The sequence below is a fragment of the Lepus europaeus genome, chromosome 2, assembly GCF_033115175.1.
Source record: "Lepus europaeus isolate LE1 chromosome 2, mLepTim1.pri, whole genome shotgun sequence".
NCBI classification, from domain to species: domain Eukaryota; kingdom Metazoa; phylum Chordata; class Mammalia; order Lagomorpha; family Leporidae; genus Lepus; species Lepus europaeus.
This window is the reverse complement of record NC_084828.1, coordinates 174,724,403-174,737,379: the sequence shown is the minus strand read 5'-3', so window position 1 is coordinate 174,737,379 and position 12,977 is coordinate 174,724,403. Positions and strand designations below refer to the sequence as shown.

At 55.1% G+C, this 12,977-nt stretch overlaps 1 protein-coding gene across 1 annotated transcript in view; it reads left to right on the top strand.

Annotated features, from left to right (window-relative positions):
* Positions 1–10,159, top strand: part of SCN10A (sodium voltage-gated channel alpha subunit 10) — a 95,534-nt gene extending 85,375 nt beyond the window's left edge. The window contains 1 exon segment of the mRNA XM_062216356.1: positions 8,946–10,159. Coding sequence (XP_062072340.1) covers positions 8,946–10,159 — 1,214 coding nt within the window.
* Positions 10,160–12,977: the final 2,818 nt, after the last annotated feature.

The following is a 12,977-nucleotide window of genomic DNA, read 5'->3' as shown; positions in this document are numbered from 1 at the left end:
CCTGTCTGCCCTCTCCCTCCCTCCCTTCTCCGCTCGCGAGACATTCACCGAGTATCTGATGTTAAAGTGTGAGGATTCATCTACCCTGAGTAAGGGCCTGACACAACAGAAAGCAGAGACCAGGCCCAGGCAGCAGGCCTGGAGTTAGGACAAGGATGACGACGCCCAGGCCCCACAGCAGGGCGCCTGCGTTCCGTATTTGTCCATTGTGGGTCCTCGGTAGCAGCAGTGATGGTTCAAGGACTTGGGTTTCTGCCCTCCACACGCGAGACCCAACTTCGGGCAGACCATTCCCAGCTACTGGAAGCATTTGGGAGTGAACCAGCAGATGGCAGCTCGTTCGCTCGCTCGCTCTGTGTGTGTATCAAATACATTGTTGGACCTCTCAGTTGCAGAGATGCCCACTTGCTCGGGAGGACGCCCAAAGATCCAGACCAGTTGATGCAAAAAGCACGAGGTTTTTATTGAACGTTTGCGCAAACGGGCCCCCACCTCAGGCAGTGAGGAGCCCCGAGCGGCAGTTTCACACAGGTTATATAGGCAACGAATTAGCATATGGAATGCAGAGGTGGCACGGGATTGGCTGGTTCGGAGGGACAATTAGCATACCGGAGAGTGCTGAGGAGAGTGCTGAGGGAACCAGCTGAGGAGAGTGCTGAGGAGAGTGCTGAGGGAGAGTGCTGAGGAGAGTGCTGAGGGAGAGTGCTGAGGAGAGTGCTGAGGAGAGTGCTGAGGAGAGTGCTGAGGAGAGTGCTGAGGGAGAGTGCTGAGGAGAGTGCTGAGGAGAGTGCTGAGGAGAGTGCTGAGGAGAGTGCTGAGGGAACCAGCTGAGGAGAGTGCTAAGGAGAGTGCTGAGATTCTCTGAAGGGGAGTGGCAACTCTGCTCTGGGCATGCCCAGAGGTTATCTGAAGGGGATTGACTTTTCCTTCCCAGAGAACGTCCTGCCCGCTGGACTCTGGGGAACATCTAACCTCTTAAGAAGCCCCTGATATCTGCCCAGGCCTAGTTTCTTGTCCCTCTCCCCCATAAGGGTCCTTCATTCCCTCCTTTTCTTTTTGCAAAGATTTTAATCCTAAAATCTATTGGACCGGTCTGGGGAGAGCCTGCCTTACTGGAGGGAGGGAACTCTGTTCTTGCTGGACTGGGTTGGGTTCCACGTTAACAATTGTGGAGCATGGGGATTGGAAAAACAATGGGGAAAGGCCAGGAACATCATAAATATTAAACAGTTTTTGAAAGTCTTAGCTTGAGTGGGTTCTGAGTGCGCTGGAGCTTCCATTTGGCTGGTCTATCCGGATCCTCGGGGCCCTGGGGAGGTGGTGCTCGCTTCACGTGTGAGGCGTGGACCCAAGCAGCGATTCCGTCGACCTTGAGAGCGGTGGGAGTTGTCAACAGCACAGTGAAGGGGCCTTTCCACCGGGGTTCTAGAGTCTTAGATTGGTGCCTTCGGACATACACAGCATCACCGATTTGGAAAGGATGTGGAATGGTTGTCGTCTTGGGTTGGTAGGCTGCTGCAAGAGGTTTCCAGACCTGGTTCTGGATGATCTGGAGTGCTCTCAACCGGGCCTGTAACTTAGGGGCATCGGCAACGGAGTCACTGGCAAGGTCAAGCAAGCCTGCTACTGGTGGGGGCCCTCCATAAAGGATTTCGTATGGTGTCAGCCCGCAATGAGAGGGCGTGTTTCGGACCCGGAACAACACCATAGGGAGGAGTTGGACCCAGTCTTTAACACCAGTCTCCAACGCTAATTTGGTCAAGGTCTCTTTAATTATTCTGTTCATTCTTTCTACCTGTCCTGAACTTTGGGGTCTATAGGCACAGTGCAATTTCCAATTTATGCCTAATGCTTTGGCCACCAACTGACTTACCTGGGAGACAAACGCTGGGCCATTGTCGGACCCGATTACCTTAGGCAAGCCGAACCGGGGGAAGATCTCCTCTATGATCTTCTTGACGACCACCTGGGCGGTTTCCCGTTTTGTGGGGAATGCCTCAGTCCATCCGGAGAAGGTGTCTACAAAAACTAGAAGATACTTATTCCCATAACTGCCCGGCCTTATCTCAGTGAAATCGACCTCCCAGTTGATTCCTGGTCGGTCTCCTCTTACCCTAGCTCCCTCCGGGAGCTTGAGGTGTCTGGCATTTACCTTGGCACACGGAACACAGGATTCAGTCACCTGCTGGACTAAAGAGTCAAGTCCGGGGATGTAATAAGACTGCCTATCTTCCTGTAAGGCTGCTTTTAGCTTTTTGTGTCCCAAATGAGTCCATTGATGGAGGCTGGTAATTATTTCTTTAGCCAATTGGTGTGGCAGGACTATTTTCTCTCCGAGCCTCCAAACCCTTATTTGTTCATCATACTCTGCACCGAGCCGCTGGATCGTATCTAAGTCTTGGTCCGAATAGAGGAAAGGTGGTTCCCTCGATACTTGGGTGGGCTCAATTGTCTTTAACGGGAGCACCTGTTGGCTCAGGGCTGCCGCCCTAGCGGCCTCGTCTGCCATCCTGTTTCCCCTTGCTACGGGGTCGTCTCCTCGTTGGTGCCCGGGGCAATGAATTATACTCAACATTTTGGGCAGGAACAGGGCCTGTAGAAGATCTAGGATTTCCTGCTTATTTTTAATGTCCTTGCCTGCTGAGGTTAAGAGGCCCCTTAGCCGGTATATCTCCCCATGTACATGGGCAGTGGCGAAAGCATACCGACTGTCTGTATAAATGTTGACCTTTTTGTCTTGTGCCAGTTTTAAAGCTTGAGTTAAGGCTATGAGCTCGGCTTTTTGAGCAGAAGTTCCAGGCTTTAAGGCACTTGACCAGATAACAGTTTTTCCATCCACCACCGCTGCCCCAGCCCTCCGCTCACCGTTCTGTAGAAAGCTGCTCCCATCCGTGAACCAGGTCATTTCGGCATCCGGCAGAGGCTGGTCGGTTAGGTCTTTTCGGGTGCCGTGGGCCTCAGCCAGGATTTGGTGACAGTTATGGATTACCTGGGCCTGGGGCCCCAGTTCCGGGAGCAGGGTGGCCGGGTTTAAAGAGGTGGCAGTCCCAAACCGGACCCGCTCTGAGTTTAATAACATAGTCTGGTAATGAGTTATCCGAGCATTTGAGAGCCACCGGTCTGGTGGCTGGCGGATAACTGTCTCCACAGCATGAGGTGCCACTATGGTGAGAGGTTGGCCTAGAGTCAATTTATCCGAGTCTTTCACCAGAACTGCCACGGCCGCTATCATGCGGAGGCACGGAGGCCAGCCGGCCGCTACATTGTCTAGCTTTTTTGAAAAGTATGCCACCGGCTTTTTCCAGGGTCCAAGCATTTGTGTTAGCACTCCCTTCGCCACTCCCTTGTTCTCATCCACGTATAATGTGAAGGGCTTGGTCATATCAGGGAGGCTCAGGGCTGGGGCTGACAATAGGGCCTTTTTTATGTTGTCAAACGCCCGCTGTTGCTCTTCTCTCCATTGAAAGGGAGCATTGGACTTCGTGAGGGGGTACAATGGGGCTGCCAGCTCCGCAAACCCAGGAATCCAAAGGCGGCAGAATCCCGCACTCCCGAGGAATTCCCGCATCTTTCTGGCATCGGTGGGGGGTGGAATTAGAGCAACCACCCTTTTTCGGCTCTCTGTCAGCCACCGTTGCCCTCCTTCTAGGAGGTAGCCTAGGTAGGCCACCTGTTTCTGACATATTTGGGCCTTTTTCGCGGAGGCTCGATAGCCCAATTCCCCCAGTCTCTGTAGCAGGGCCCCGGTACCTTTTAGGCAGTCCTGCTCAGTTTCAGCGGCAAGGAGGAGGTCGTCCACATATTGCAGGAGGACCAGGTCCAGATGGTTGACTCGGAAGTCGGCCAAATCTAGGTGCAGAGCTTCGTCAAACAAGGTAGGCGAGTTTTTAAATCCTTGGGGCAACCTTGTCCAGGTGAGTTGTCCTGAAAACCCGGTCTCTGGGTCTTTCCACTCAAAAGCAAAGATGGATTGGCTCTGAGGGCTCAGTCTTAAACAAAAGAATGCATCTTTTAGATCTAACACAGTGTACCATACGTGGGTCGGAGGCAAGGTACTTAGCAGATTGTAGGGGTTGGGCACTGTGGGATGCATATCCTCCGTTCTCCTGTTAACCTCCCGCAAGTCCTGTACCGGGCGGTAGTCACCCGTACCAGGCTTCTTTACTGGTAGTAGGGGGGTGTTCCAAGGTGAACGACAAGGTTTTAAAATGCCTAGGTGTAACAGTCTCTGGATATGTGGCCGGATACCTTCCTTAGCTTCCTTGCCCATCGGATATTGACGAACTGACACGGGAATGGCCGTGGGCTTCAGATCTATGATCAAGGGAGGCCGGTTGACGGCCAGCCCTATTCCCGCAGTCTCTGCCCAGGCCTGAGGAAAATCTGTGAGCCACTTGGGGTCCAGGGGAGCCATGGTGGACGAGGGCCTCTCGAATAATCGGTGTTTGTCCTCCAAGCGTAGTGTTAATACCTGGAGGGGCCGCCCTCCTGAGTCTGTGATGGTAGCTCCTTTCTCATGGAAGTGAATTTGGGCTCCTACCTTCGAGAGTAGGTCCCTGCCCAGGAGGGGGTAGGGGCAGTCTGGCACTAGTAAGAACGAGTGTGTCACAAGTCCTGTACTTAACTGGACCTCTCGATTGGTTGTCCAGCGATATAACTTCCCTCCAGTTGCCCCCTGAACCCAGGAAGTCTTGGAGCTTAAAGGCCCTTTTTCTGAAGTCAGTACCGAGTGCTGGGCTCCCGTGTCAATCAGGAAGGTTACCGGTCTGCCCCCCACTTCAAGGGTTATCCTGGGCTCAGGGGGGGGGCTCCTGGCCCTGACTCACCTAGTCGTCTTCTTCCAGGGACAGGATTGGAACTGGTCTCCTCTTTGGTCCCTGTGTTTTCTTCGGGCAGTCTTTGACCCAGTGTCCTCTTTCTTTACAATAGGCACATTGATCTCTTTCCACCCGAGGCTTTCGTTTGTCTCCCAAGTCCCTATTCTGTCCTGGTCTACTCCTTTCTGTATCCTGCACTACGGTGGCCAAAATTCTACTAAGCTCTCGATTACGTCTTTTGTCTCTTTTGTCTTCCCTTTCCTCCTGCTCCTTGCGGATCCTTTCCTCCTTCTCCTCTCGGGTCTCCCTTTTGTTGTAAATCTTTTCTGCCTCCTTCATTAAATCTTGTATAGTATACCCCTGAAGCCCCTCTAGCCGCTGCAATTTATTGCGGATGTCCGGCGCTGACTGTCCTATAAAGGACATGATTACATCTCCCTGCCGGTCCTCTGCCAGGGGGTCAAACGGGGTGTACATACGGTAGGCTTCCATTAATCTTTTTAGGAAGCCTGCCGGCGTTTCCTCAGCCCCCTGCACTACTGCACGTACCTTGGCCAAATTGGTGGGGTGCTTTCCAGCCCCTCTGAGACCCGCAAGGAGAATCTGGCGATAAAGACGAAGTCGCTCCCTACCAGCAACGGTGGTGTAGTCCCAATCAGGACGGGTTGAGGGAAACGCCTCCTCGATTTCGTTTAGCAGTAGGGTCGGTCGGCCATCTGCTCCAGGGACGTTTTTCCGTGCCTCAAGGTAGACACGCTGCTTTTCCTCAGTAGTGAGGAGGGTCTGCAGAAGCTGCTGACAATCATCCCAGGTGGGCTGATGAGTCAATAAAATTGACTCGATCAGCCCAGTCAGAGCCTGGGGGTCCTGAGAGAAAGAGGGGTTATGGGTTTTCCAATTGTAAAGATCGGAAGCAGAAAATGGCCAGTACTGCATCTGGCCAGCCACCGAGCGAAGAGGAAAAGCCTGCGAATTCCAGATGCTTCCCGAGCCCCCTGCCTGCCCCCGACGGAGGCGCAGGCGGCTGGAGGGCGGGGAAGGCGCTGAGACTTCTTCCCCTGCCCTCGTGGGATCAGGGGATGGTGCAGAAGGTTGCACATCCCACTCTGGTTGTTGTGGGGGTTCCTGCGGGGGAGCAGGCTGGCTGGGAAGATAGGGTGGGGGAGAGTCAAAGAGCAGAAAGTCCTGATCAGCCGGAAGAACCGGTGGCTTGTCAGGTTTTGGATCTCGAATCTCCTTCAGAGGGTATAGGGAGGAGGTTGGCACAACCGGGATAGGAGGAGGGGGTAACGGGGTCCGTATGGGCTCCGTCGGGAAGGAGAAGGGTTCTATCCAGGGAGGGGGGTTACGTGTAAGATCCTCCCACGTGGTAATGTAGGGCACCTGATCAGGGTGTCCATTGGATCCTGGCTGAAAGACTCGCGCCTTAATCTGTAAAATAATATCGAGGTTAAAAGTGCCGTTCCTTGGCCAGCCGACCTCGAAGGCCGGCCACTCTGAGGAACAGAATTTTGCCCATTGTTTCCTTTTAACCTCCAATGAGAGGTGGCGCGCACGTTCTCAAACGTCCTTCCAGTGATCTAGAGTGAGACTTAAAGGGGTGGTTATTTGTTGACCCATGGGTGCAAGGATTTCAGCCCAAACAAAAAGAACAGCCAATGCACAGACATATACAGTAAGCAAGACATACCACATGGCTAAGACAAATCGAACGCTATTGCGCTATTTTTGGGAGCGGCTGCCTGACCAGCCCTCCCCGGGAAGGAGGGAGACTTGGTCTCCGACCCACCTCCAGACCACCCCGGGAGCGTCTTCCGGGGGAACGGACCGAGGGTTTCCCCTACTGGTCTCACAGACCGGAGTGTCCTCTGGGGAACGGACCAGGGGTTGCTGGGCACGCCTGCCTCCCCCACTGGTCTCACAGACCGGAGCGTCCTCCGGGGAACGGACCAGGGGTTGCTGGGCACGCCTGCCTCCCCCACTGGTCTCACAGAGTCAGGTACTGGCCAGTCAGAACACTCAAGACGAAGAACAACAAACAGAAAACACTTAATTATACCTCCAACTGGTCCGCAGAGAATGGGTCTGAGGGCGACCTAAAATCCCCGTACGGGCCACCAAAATGTTGGACCTCTCAGTTGCAGAGATGCCCACTTGCTCGGGAGGACGCCCAAAGATCCAGACCAGTTGATGCAAAAAGCACGAGGTTTTTATTGAACGTTTGCGCAAACGGGCCCCCACCTCAGGCAGTGAGGAGCCCCGAGCGGCAGTTTCACACAGGTTATATAGGCAACGAATTAGCATATGGAATGCAGAGGTGGCACGGGATTGGCTGGTTCGGAGGGACAATTAGCATACCGGAGAGTGCTGAGGAGAGTGCTGAGGGAACCAGCTGAGGAGAGTGCTGAGGAGAGTGCTGAGGGAGAGTGCTGAGGAGAGTGCTGAGGGAGAGTGCTGAGGAGAGTGCTGAGGAGAGTGCTGAGGAGAGTGCTGAGGGAGAGTGCTGAGGAGAGTGCTGAGGGAGAGTGCTGAGGGAGAGTGCTGAGGAGAGTGCTGAGGAGAGTGCTGAGGAGAGTGCTGAGGGAGAGTGCTGAGGAGAGTGCTGAGGAGAGTGCTGAGGAGAGTGCTGAGGGAGAGTGCTGAGGGAACCAGCTGAGGAGAGTGCTGAGGGAACGTGCTGAGGGAGAGTGCTGAGGAGAGTGCTGAGGAGAGTGCTGAGGGAACGTGCTGAGGGAGAGTGCTGAGGAGAGTGCTGAGGGAACCAGCTGAGGAGAGTGCTAAGGAGAGTGCTGAGGGAACCAGCTGAGGAGAGTACTGAGGAGAGTGCTGAGATTCTCCGAAGGGGAGTGGCAACTCTGCTCTGGGCATGCCCAGAGGTTATCTGAAGGGGATTGACTTTTCCTTCCCAGAGAACGTCCTGCCCGCTGGACTCTGGGGAACATCTAACCTCTTAAGAAGCCCCTGATATCTGCCCAGGCCTAGTTTCTTGTCCCTCTCCCCCATAAGGGTCCTTCAACATAAGTAATATTTTTCAAAGCTGAAGGCCAGTGGTTTAGCAGAAAACTGTGGGCTGCATGGACACACGATGTTCCCGTACCATAGGAAGATGTTCCTGTCAAACTGGACTTTAAGAGAAAGATATTTCCAAAGATTGCAGAATCCAGGATTACAGTTACTCCCCACGGCCTTTCCCACTTCCTCTCCTTCCAGCACACACTGAGACCAGCCCTGTGGCATGACAGAGGGCAGGCCAGGAGTCAAAGCGCCCCTGAGAAGGCTCCTTCACCACCTGACCTGAGGAGCTGCAGCCCCCTAGCCCCTAGCCCTGGCCTCATCACTGGGACGACGTTGGTTCCAGTGGAGCCGCCATGGGTCCCAGTAGGTGCCTACAGGTCCCCAAGACCAAGCTTCAAAACCCCAACTAGACATCAAATAAGGGAACATATAGCTTCTTCATCCTTCAGCCTTATTCATAATCAGGTCTGGGGGCAGTAACCGACCCTAAAAAAGCCCATCTCCGGGCCCAGAGTGAGTTCAAGCACAGCGGGAAACGAAAGGAGCAAATCAGCACCATTATAGAGACATCTGGCCATCCAAAACCAGTCCGCTTCAGCTGTCAGCTAGTGGTTGGCTCCTCGGGACCCTTATAATTAACACCAGGCTCTGTGCCATTATCCACGGGACCCTGCGCCGGGAACTGAGTCTGCACAGTAGGAGACAGGGAGACAAGTCCGCGGGGGTCCTGGGCGTCCCAGCGCCAGCACCTACGTTCAGAACAAGGCTGCAGCGTCGGGCAAGAGCAGACAGCGTGAGAGCCGTGGGCGTGTGGCTGCGGTGCAGTGACTTCCAGCTGCAACGGGCTGCAGGAGATAGGGTTTCGACCACAGAGGTTGACTTAAGAAAATAGTATTGTGGGTGGAGGGAAAGGTAAGAACATAGTGGGAGAAGCAAGACCTCCTGGAGGGATAGCAGATTCGTGCGATGAGCGTTTCCTGAGCCCACTTCCTGCCACCTCTGTGCTAGGCGTGGAGGACCCAGAGTCCTGAGCACGAGTGTTCAGGTGTGGCTTGCTGGGCTGGTGGTGGGCGGTGCTAAGGAAATCAGCCCCACTCTTTTTTTTTTTTTAAGGCCTGCTGTTTTCCGCCCTGCTTAAGTCGGTTGAAAGTCTCTTCTCCCCGACGCTCCTCCGTGTCATCCGCCTGGCCCGAATCGGCCGGATCCTCCGGCTGATCCGGGCAGCCAAGGGCATCCGCACGCTGCTGTTCGCCCTCTTGATGTCCCTGCCCGCCCTCTTCAACATCGGGCTGCTGCTCTTCCTGGTCATGTTCATCTACTCCATCTTCGGCATGGCCAGCTTTCCCCATGTGAATCACGAGGCCGGCATCGACGACATGTTCAACTTCCAGACCTTCGCCAACAGCATGCTGTGCCTCTTCCAGATCACCACGTCGGCCGGCTGGGACGGCCTGCTCAGCCCCATCCTCAACACGGGGCCGCCCTACTGCGACCCCAGCCTGCCCAACAGCAACGGCTCCCGGGGCAACTGCGGCAGCCCCGCCGTGGGCATCCTCTTCTTCACCACCTACATCATCATCTCCTTCCTCATCGTGGTCAACATGTACATCGCCATCATCCTGGAGAACTTCAGCGTGGCCACGGAGGAGAGCACGGAGCCGCTGAGCGAGGACGACTTCGACATGTTCTACGAGATCTGGGAGAAGTTCGACCCCGAGGCCACGCAGTTCATCGCCTTTTCTGCCCTCTCAAATTTTGCAGACACTCTCTCCGGCCCCCTGAGAATCCCAAAACCCAACCAGCACATCTTAATGCAGATGGACCTGCCCTTGGTCCCTGGAGATAGGATCCACTGCTTGGACATCCTGTTCGCCTTCACCAAGCATGTGCTGGGAGACTCCGGCGACCTGGATTCCCTGAAGGCAAACATGGAAGAGAAGTTCATGGCTACTAATCTTTCCAAAGCGTCCTACGAGCCAATAGCAACCACCCTCCGGTGGAAGCAGGAAGACATCTCGGCCACTGTCATTCAAAAGGCCTACCGGAGCTACGTGCTGCACCGCTCCTCGGCCCTCGCCAACCCCCCAGGGGTGCCCAGGGCAGAGGGGGAGGCTGGGCCACCCCCAGGTGAAGGCTCTGTTGCATTCGTGGCACATGAAGATTGTGCGCTTCCGGACAGATCTGAGAGTGCGTCTGCCACGTCTTTCCCGCCATCCTATGACAGCGTGACCAGGGGCCTCAACGATGCCGTGCGCATGAGCGTCTCCAGTTCACTGCAAGATGCAGACGAAGCCGCCAGTAACCAGGTGACTGCCCCCGGGCCCTAGCGAGGATGCTCCGCTGGGACACGTCCGGTTCGGATGGGTTTCTCTGCTCTGTGCTCGCTCTTCCCACTCTGGAGGTCACCCAGCCACACCCTCACCAATGCATGCCCCGGGTCACAAAGTCAGAACTGGGCAAGGCTGCAGCTGGGCGAGCCTTCCTCCCCAGACAGGTGTCAGAAGCCAAGAGGATCTCCTCGGTGGCGTCCCTTCTGAATTTCACCATCAGAGCATGGGTTCTCTTCCTTTCCGGAACACGTCCTGGTCCTTTAACTTCGACTGTGACCAGAGGTCATGTTTCACAAGACAGACTTCTCAGGACAGGACCTGCAGGCATGTGGCCACGTGGAAGCTGCAGTGTTATCTAGGATTCTGCATGACTGCACGCTGAGAGCTGCCGGACAGCTGCGCTGGCCTGGGTAACACCTGTGCTCTGTCACAAAAGGCCTGGGGGGTTTCAATCAGAGTTCATATTTCTAAAGGGACGGCAAGGCCAGCGCCATATCTCAAGACGTCATCTTGTTTTCTCTTACGTGTGTGGTGCTGACCGTATTGGGAGTCGCCTCCCGTTCAGGACTCCTGACACCCTGCAGCTTGATCAGGAGGCTGGGAGAGGCAGGAGGGATCCCTCCCTGGGAGCTGCAGAGACCGGCTAACCCTCCCACGGATTGCTGGCAGACCAGGGCCAAGGTCTCCACCCTCTGCACCTTGGTCTGCCCCAGAGTGAATGCTTTCGGCACCCCTCCATCTCACGGGGTGGAACTCAGTGGTCACTGTCCCCACTGGTGATGGGAAAAGCACTCTGCTGTGGCTGCATGGCAAGACCTTTCTGCCAAGTTGCTACATAGGCTGTGGACGCATCCCAGAGCCCAGCTCAAAGTCAGACTTTCAGGAGCAGAGTCTGCACATCCCCTAGGGCCAGAACTCCATAATTAGTCTAATCAAAGAAAGACCGGGGGGAAGCACTGTGGCCTAGTAGGTTAAGCCTCCACCTGTGGCGCCGGCATTCATTGTGGGTGCCGGTTCAAGTCTTGGCTGCTCCACTTCCAGTCCAGCTCCTTGCTAATGCACCTGGGAAGGCAGTGGAAGATGGCCTAAGTACTTGGGCCCCTGCCCCTGGTGTGGGAGGCCCAGAGGAAGCCCCAGGCTCCTGTCTTCAGATTGGCCCAGATCCAGCCATTGCAGCCATGTGGGGAGTGAACCAGCAGATGGAGGACCTCTCTCTATCTCTCCCTCTCTCTCTCTGTAACTCTGCCTCTCAAATAAATAAATAAATCTTAAAAAAAAAAAAAAAACTTTCTGGAAAGATTTGGTAGACAAAAGATACCGCCAGTAGTTTCTTTCATTCATCCTACAAATGTTACTAAGCACCACTGTATGATGGGCCTTGCTCCAAGAAGAAGAGATAAGAGAGGAGTTAAGTTCCAGAAGATGAATTTTATTTAGCAGTGAATGTAAGGGCTGCTGGAGGAGTGTGTTCAGGCCAAAAGCACATGGCAGGTGTGGGAGAATGGTCTGCTGTGTGGCCACGAAGAGGTGGAGGACCCTCTGTGGAGTGGAGTCCAGTGGGCGGTCTGCAGGGGGCACTGTCCTGGAAGGGATTAATAAAGTTCCCATGGGACCCCCGAGTGGGTTCTCAAGGGAGCCTGAGCCAGACCGCTGAATCACGCTGGTTTCCGTCTGCAGACGTGATCTCTTCCTGCCACGTGTGCTTTTACATGCACCACCCACTGTGAGGGCCTAACCAGAGCTGAGCTGGTGAACCCTTGACCCTGAGTTCGACCTGCAGAGTTACCCGGCCATTGCGGTAATGGCTTCCACTGGTAATGGTCTTCCATTGTGGTGCTGAGAGCGGCCTCACCACGGGGCCTGTGAGTGTGGCTGTAATTGGAAATCAGGTCTTAACATTAGGTTAAGGTCACGCTGGGTTCCAGTGGTTCCTAAGCCAATGACTGGTGCTGTTGTGAGAGAAATTTGGACATAAACGTACGGCAGGATATCTTGTGAACACACACACGACAGCCATGTGAAGACAGGTGCAAGGTGGAGTGACGCAGCCGCAAGCCAAGGAATAGCCAGGACTGCTGGTGGGGGGGTGTCGTGCGGCGGCCCGAGCGGCCACTCGGAATGCTCCTGTGCGGCTCGGAGTGCCGGGCCAAGTCTCGCCTCTGCTTCCCAGCAGCCTCCTGCTCCTGCACCTGGGAGGAAGCAGATGCAAGCCAAGTGCTTGGCCCCCTCCTGTGGGAGACCCGGATGGCCCTCCTGGCTCCTGGCCTCAGCCTGACCCAACCTCAGCTGTTGTAGGCATTTGGGCAGTGAAGCAGCAAAGGCAAGCTCTCCCCCTCCTCTCCCCCCCTCTCTCCCTCTTTGTCCCTGTCACTCTGACTTTAAAACAACTAACTAAATAAATGTTTATAAAAAGACTCCTGGTCACCCCCAGGAGTGAGGAGGCGGCAAAGGAGGTGAGGCTCTTCCCCCGGAGGCTTGAGAGAGCCCGGCCCAGCCAGGACCCTGGTTTCAGACTTCTGGCCTCAAGTAGGAGAGTAAGTTTCTGTGAGCGTAAGCCCCCAGGTTGGGGTGCCTTGTCACAGAAGCTAGGAAGCTGATGCAGCCCCGGCTCTTCGCACGCGGATGTCATCTCTCAGATCACGGGGGAGTCATTAGCCCCCACGCAACACGCTCGCAGGCGCCGCGCACTGCGGGCCTTTCATCTGGAAAACCAGGGGTTCAGTGCCAAGTTCACTGGGACAGTTACAGGCAGGAACTGCTTTTCTAGGGGACAAACCGGAGGGGTGCAGGGCAGAGGGACAGCCAGAGGCTTCTC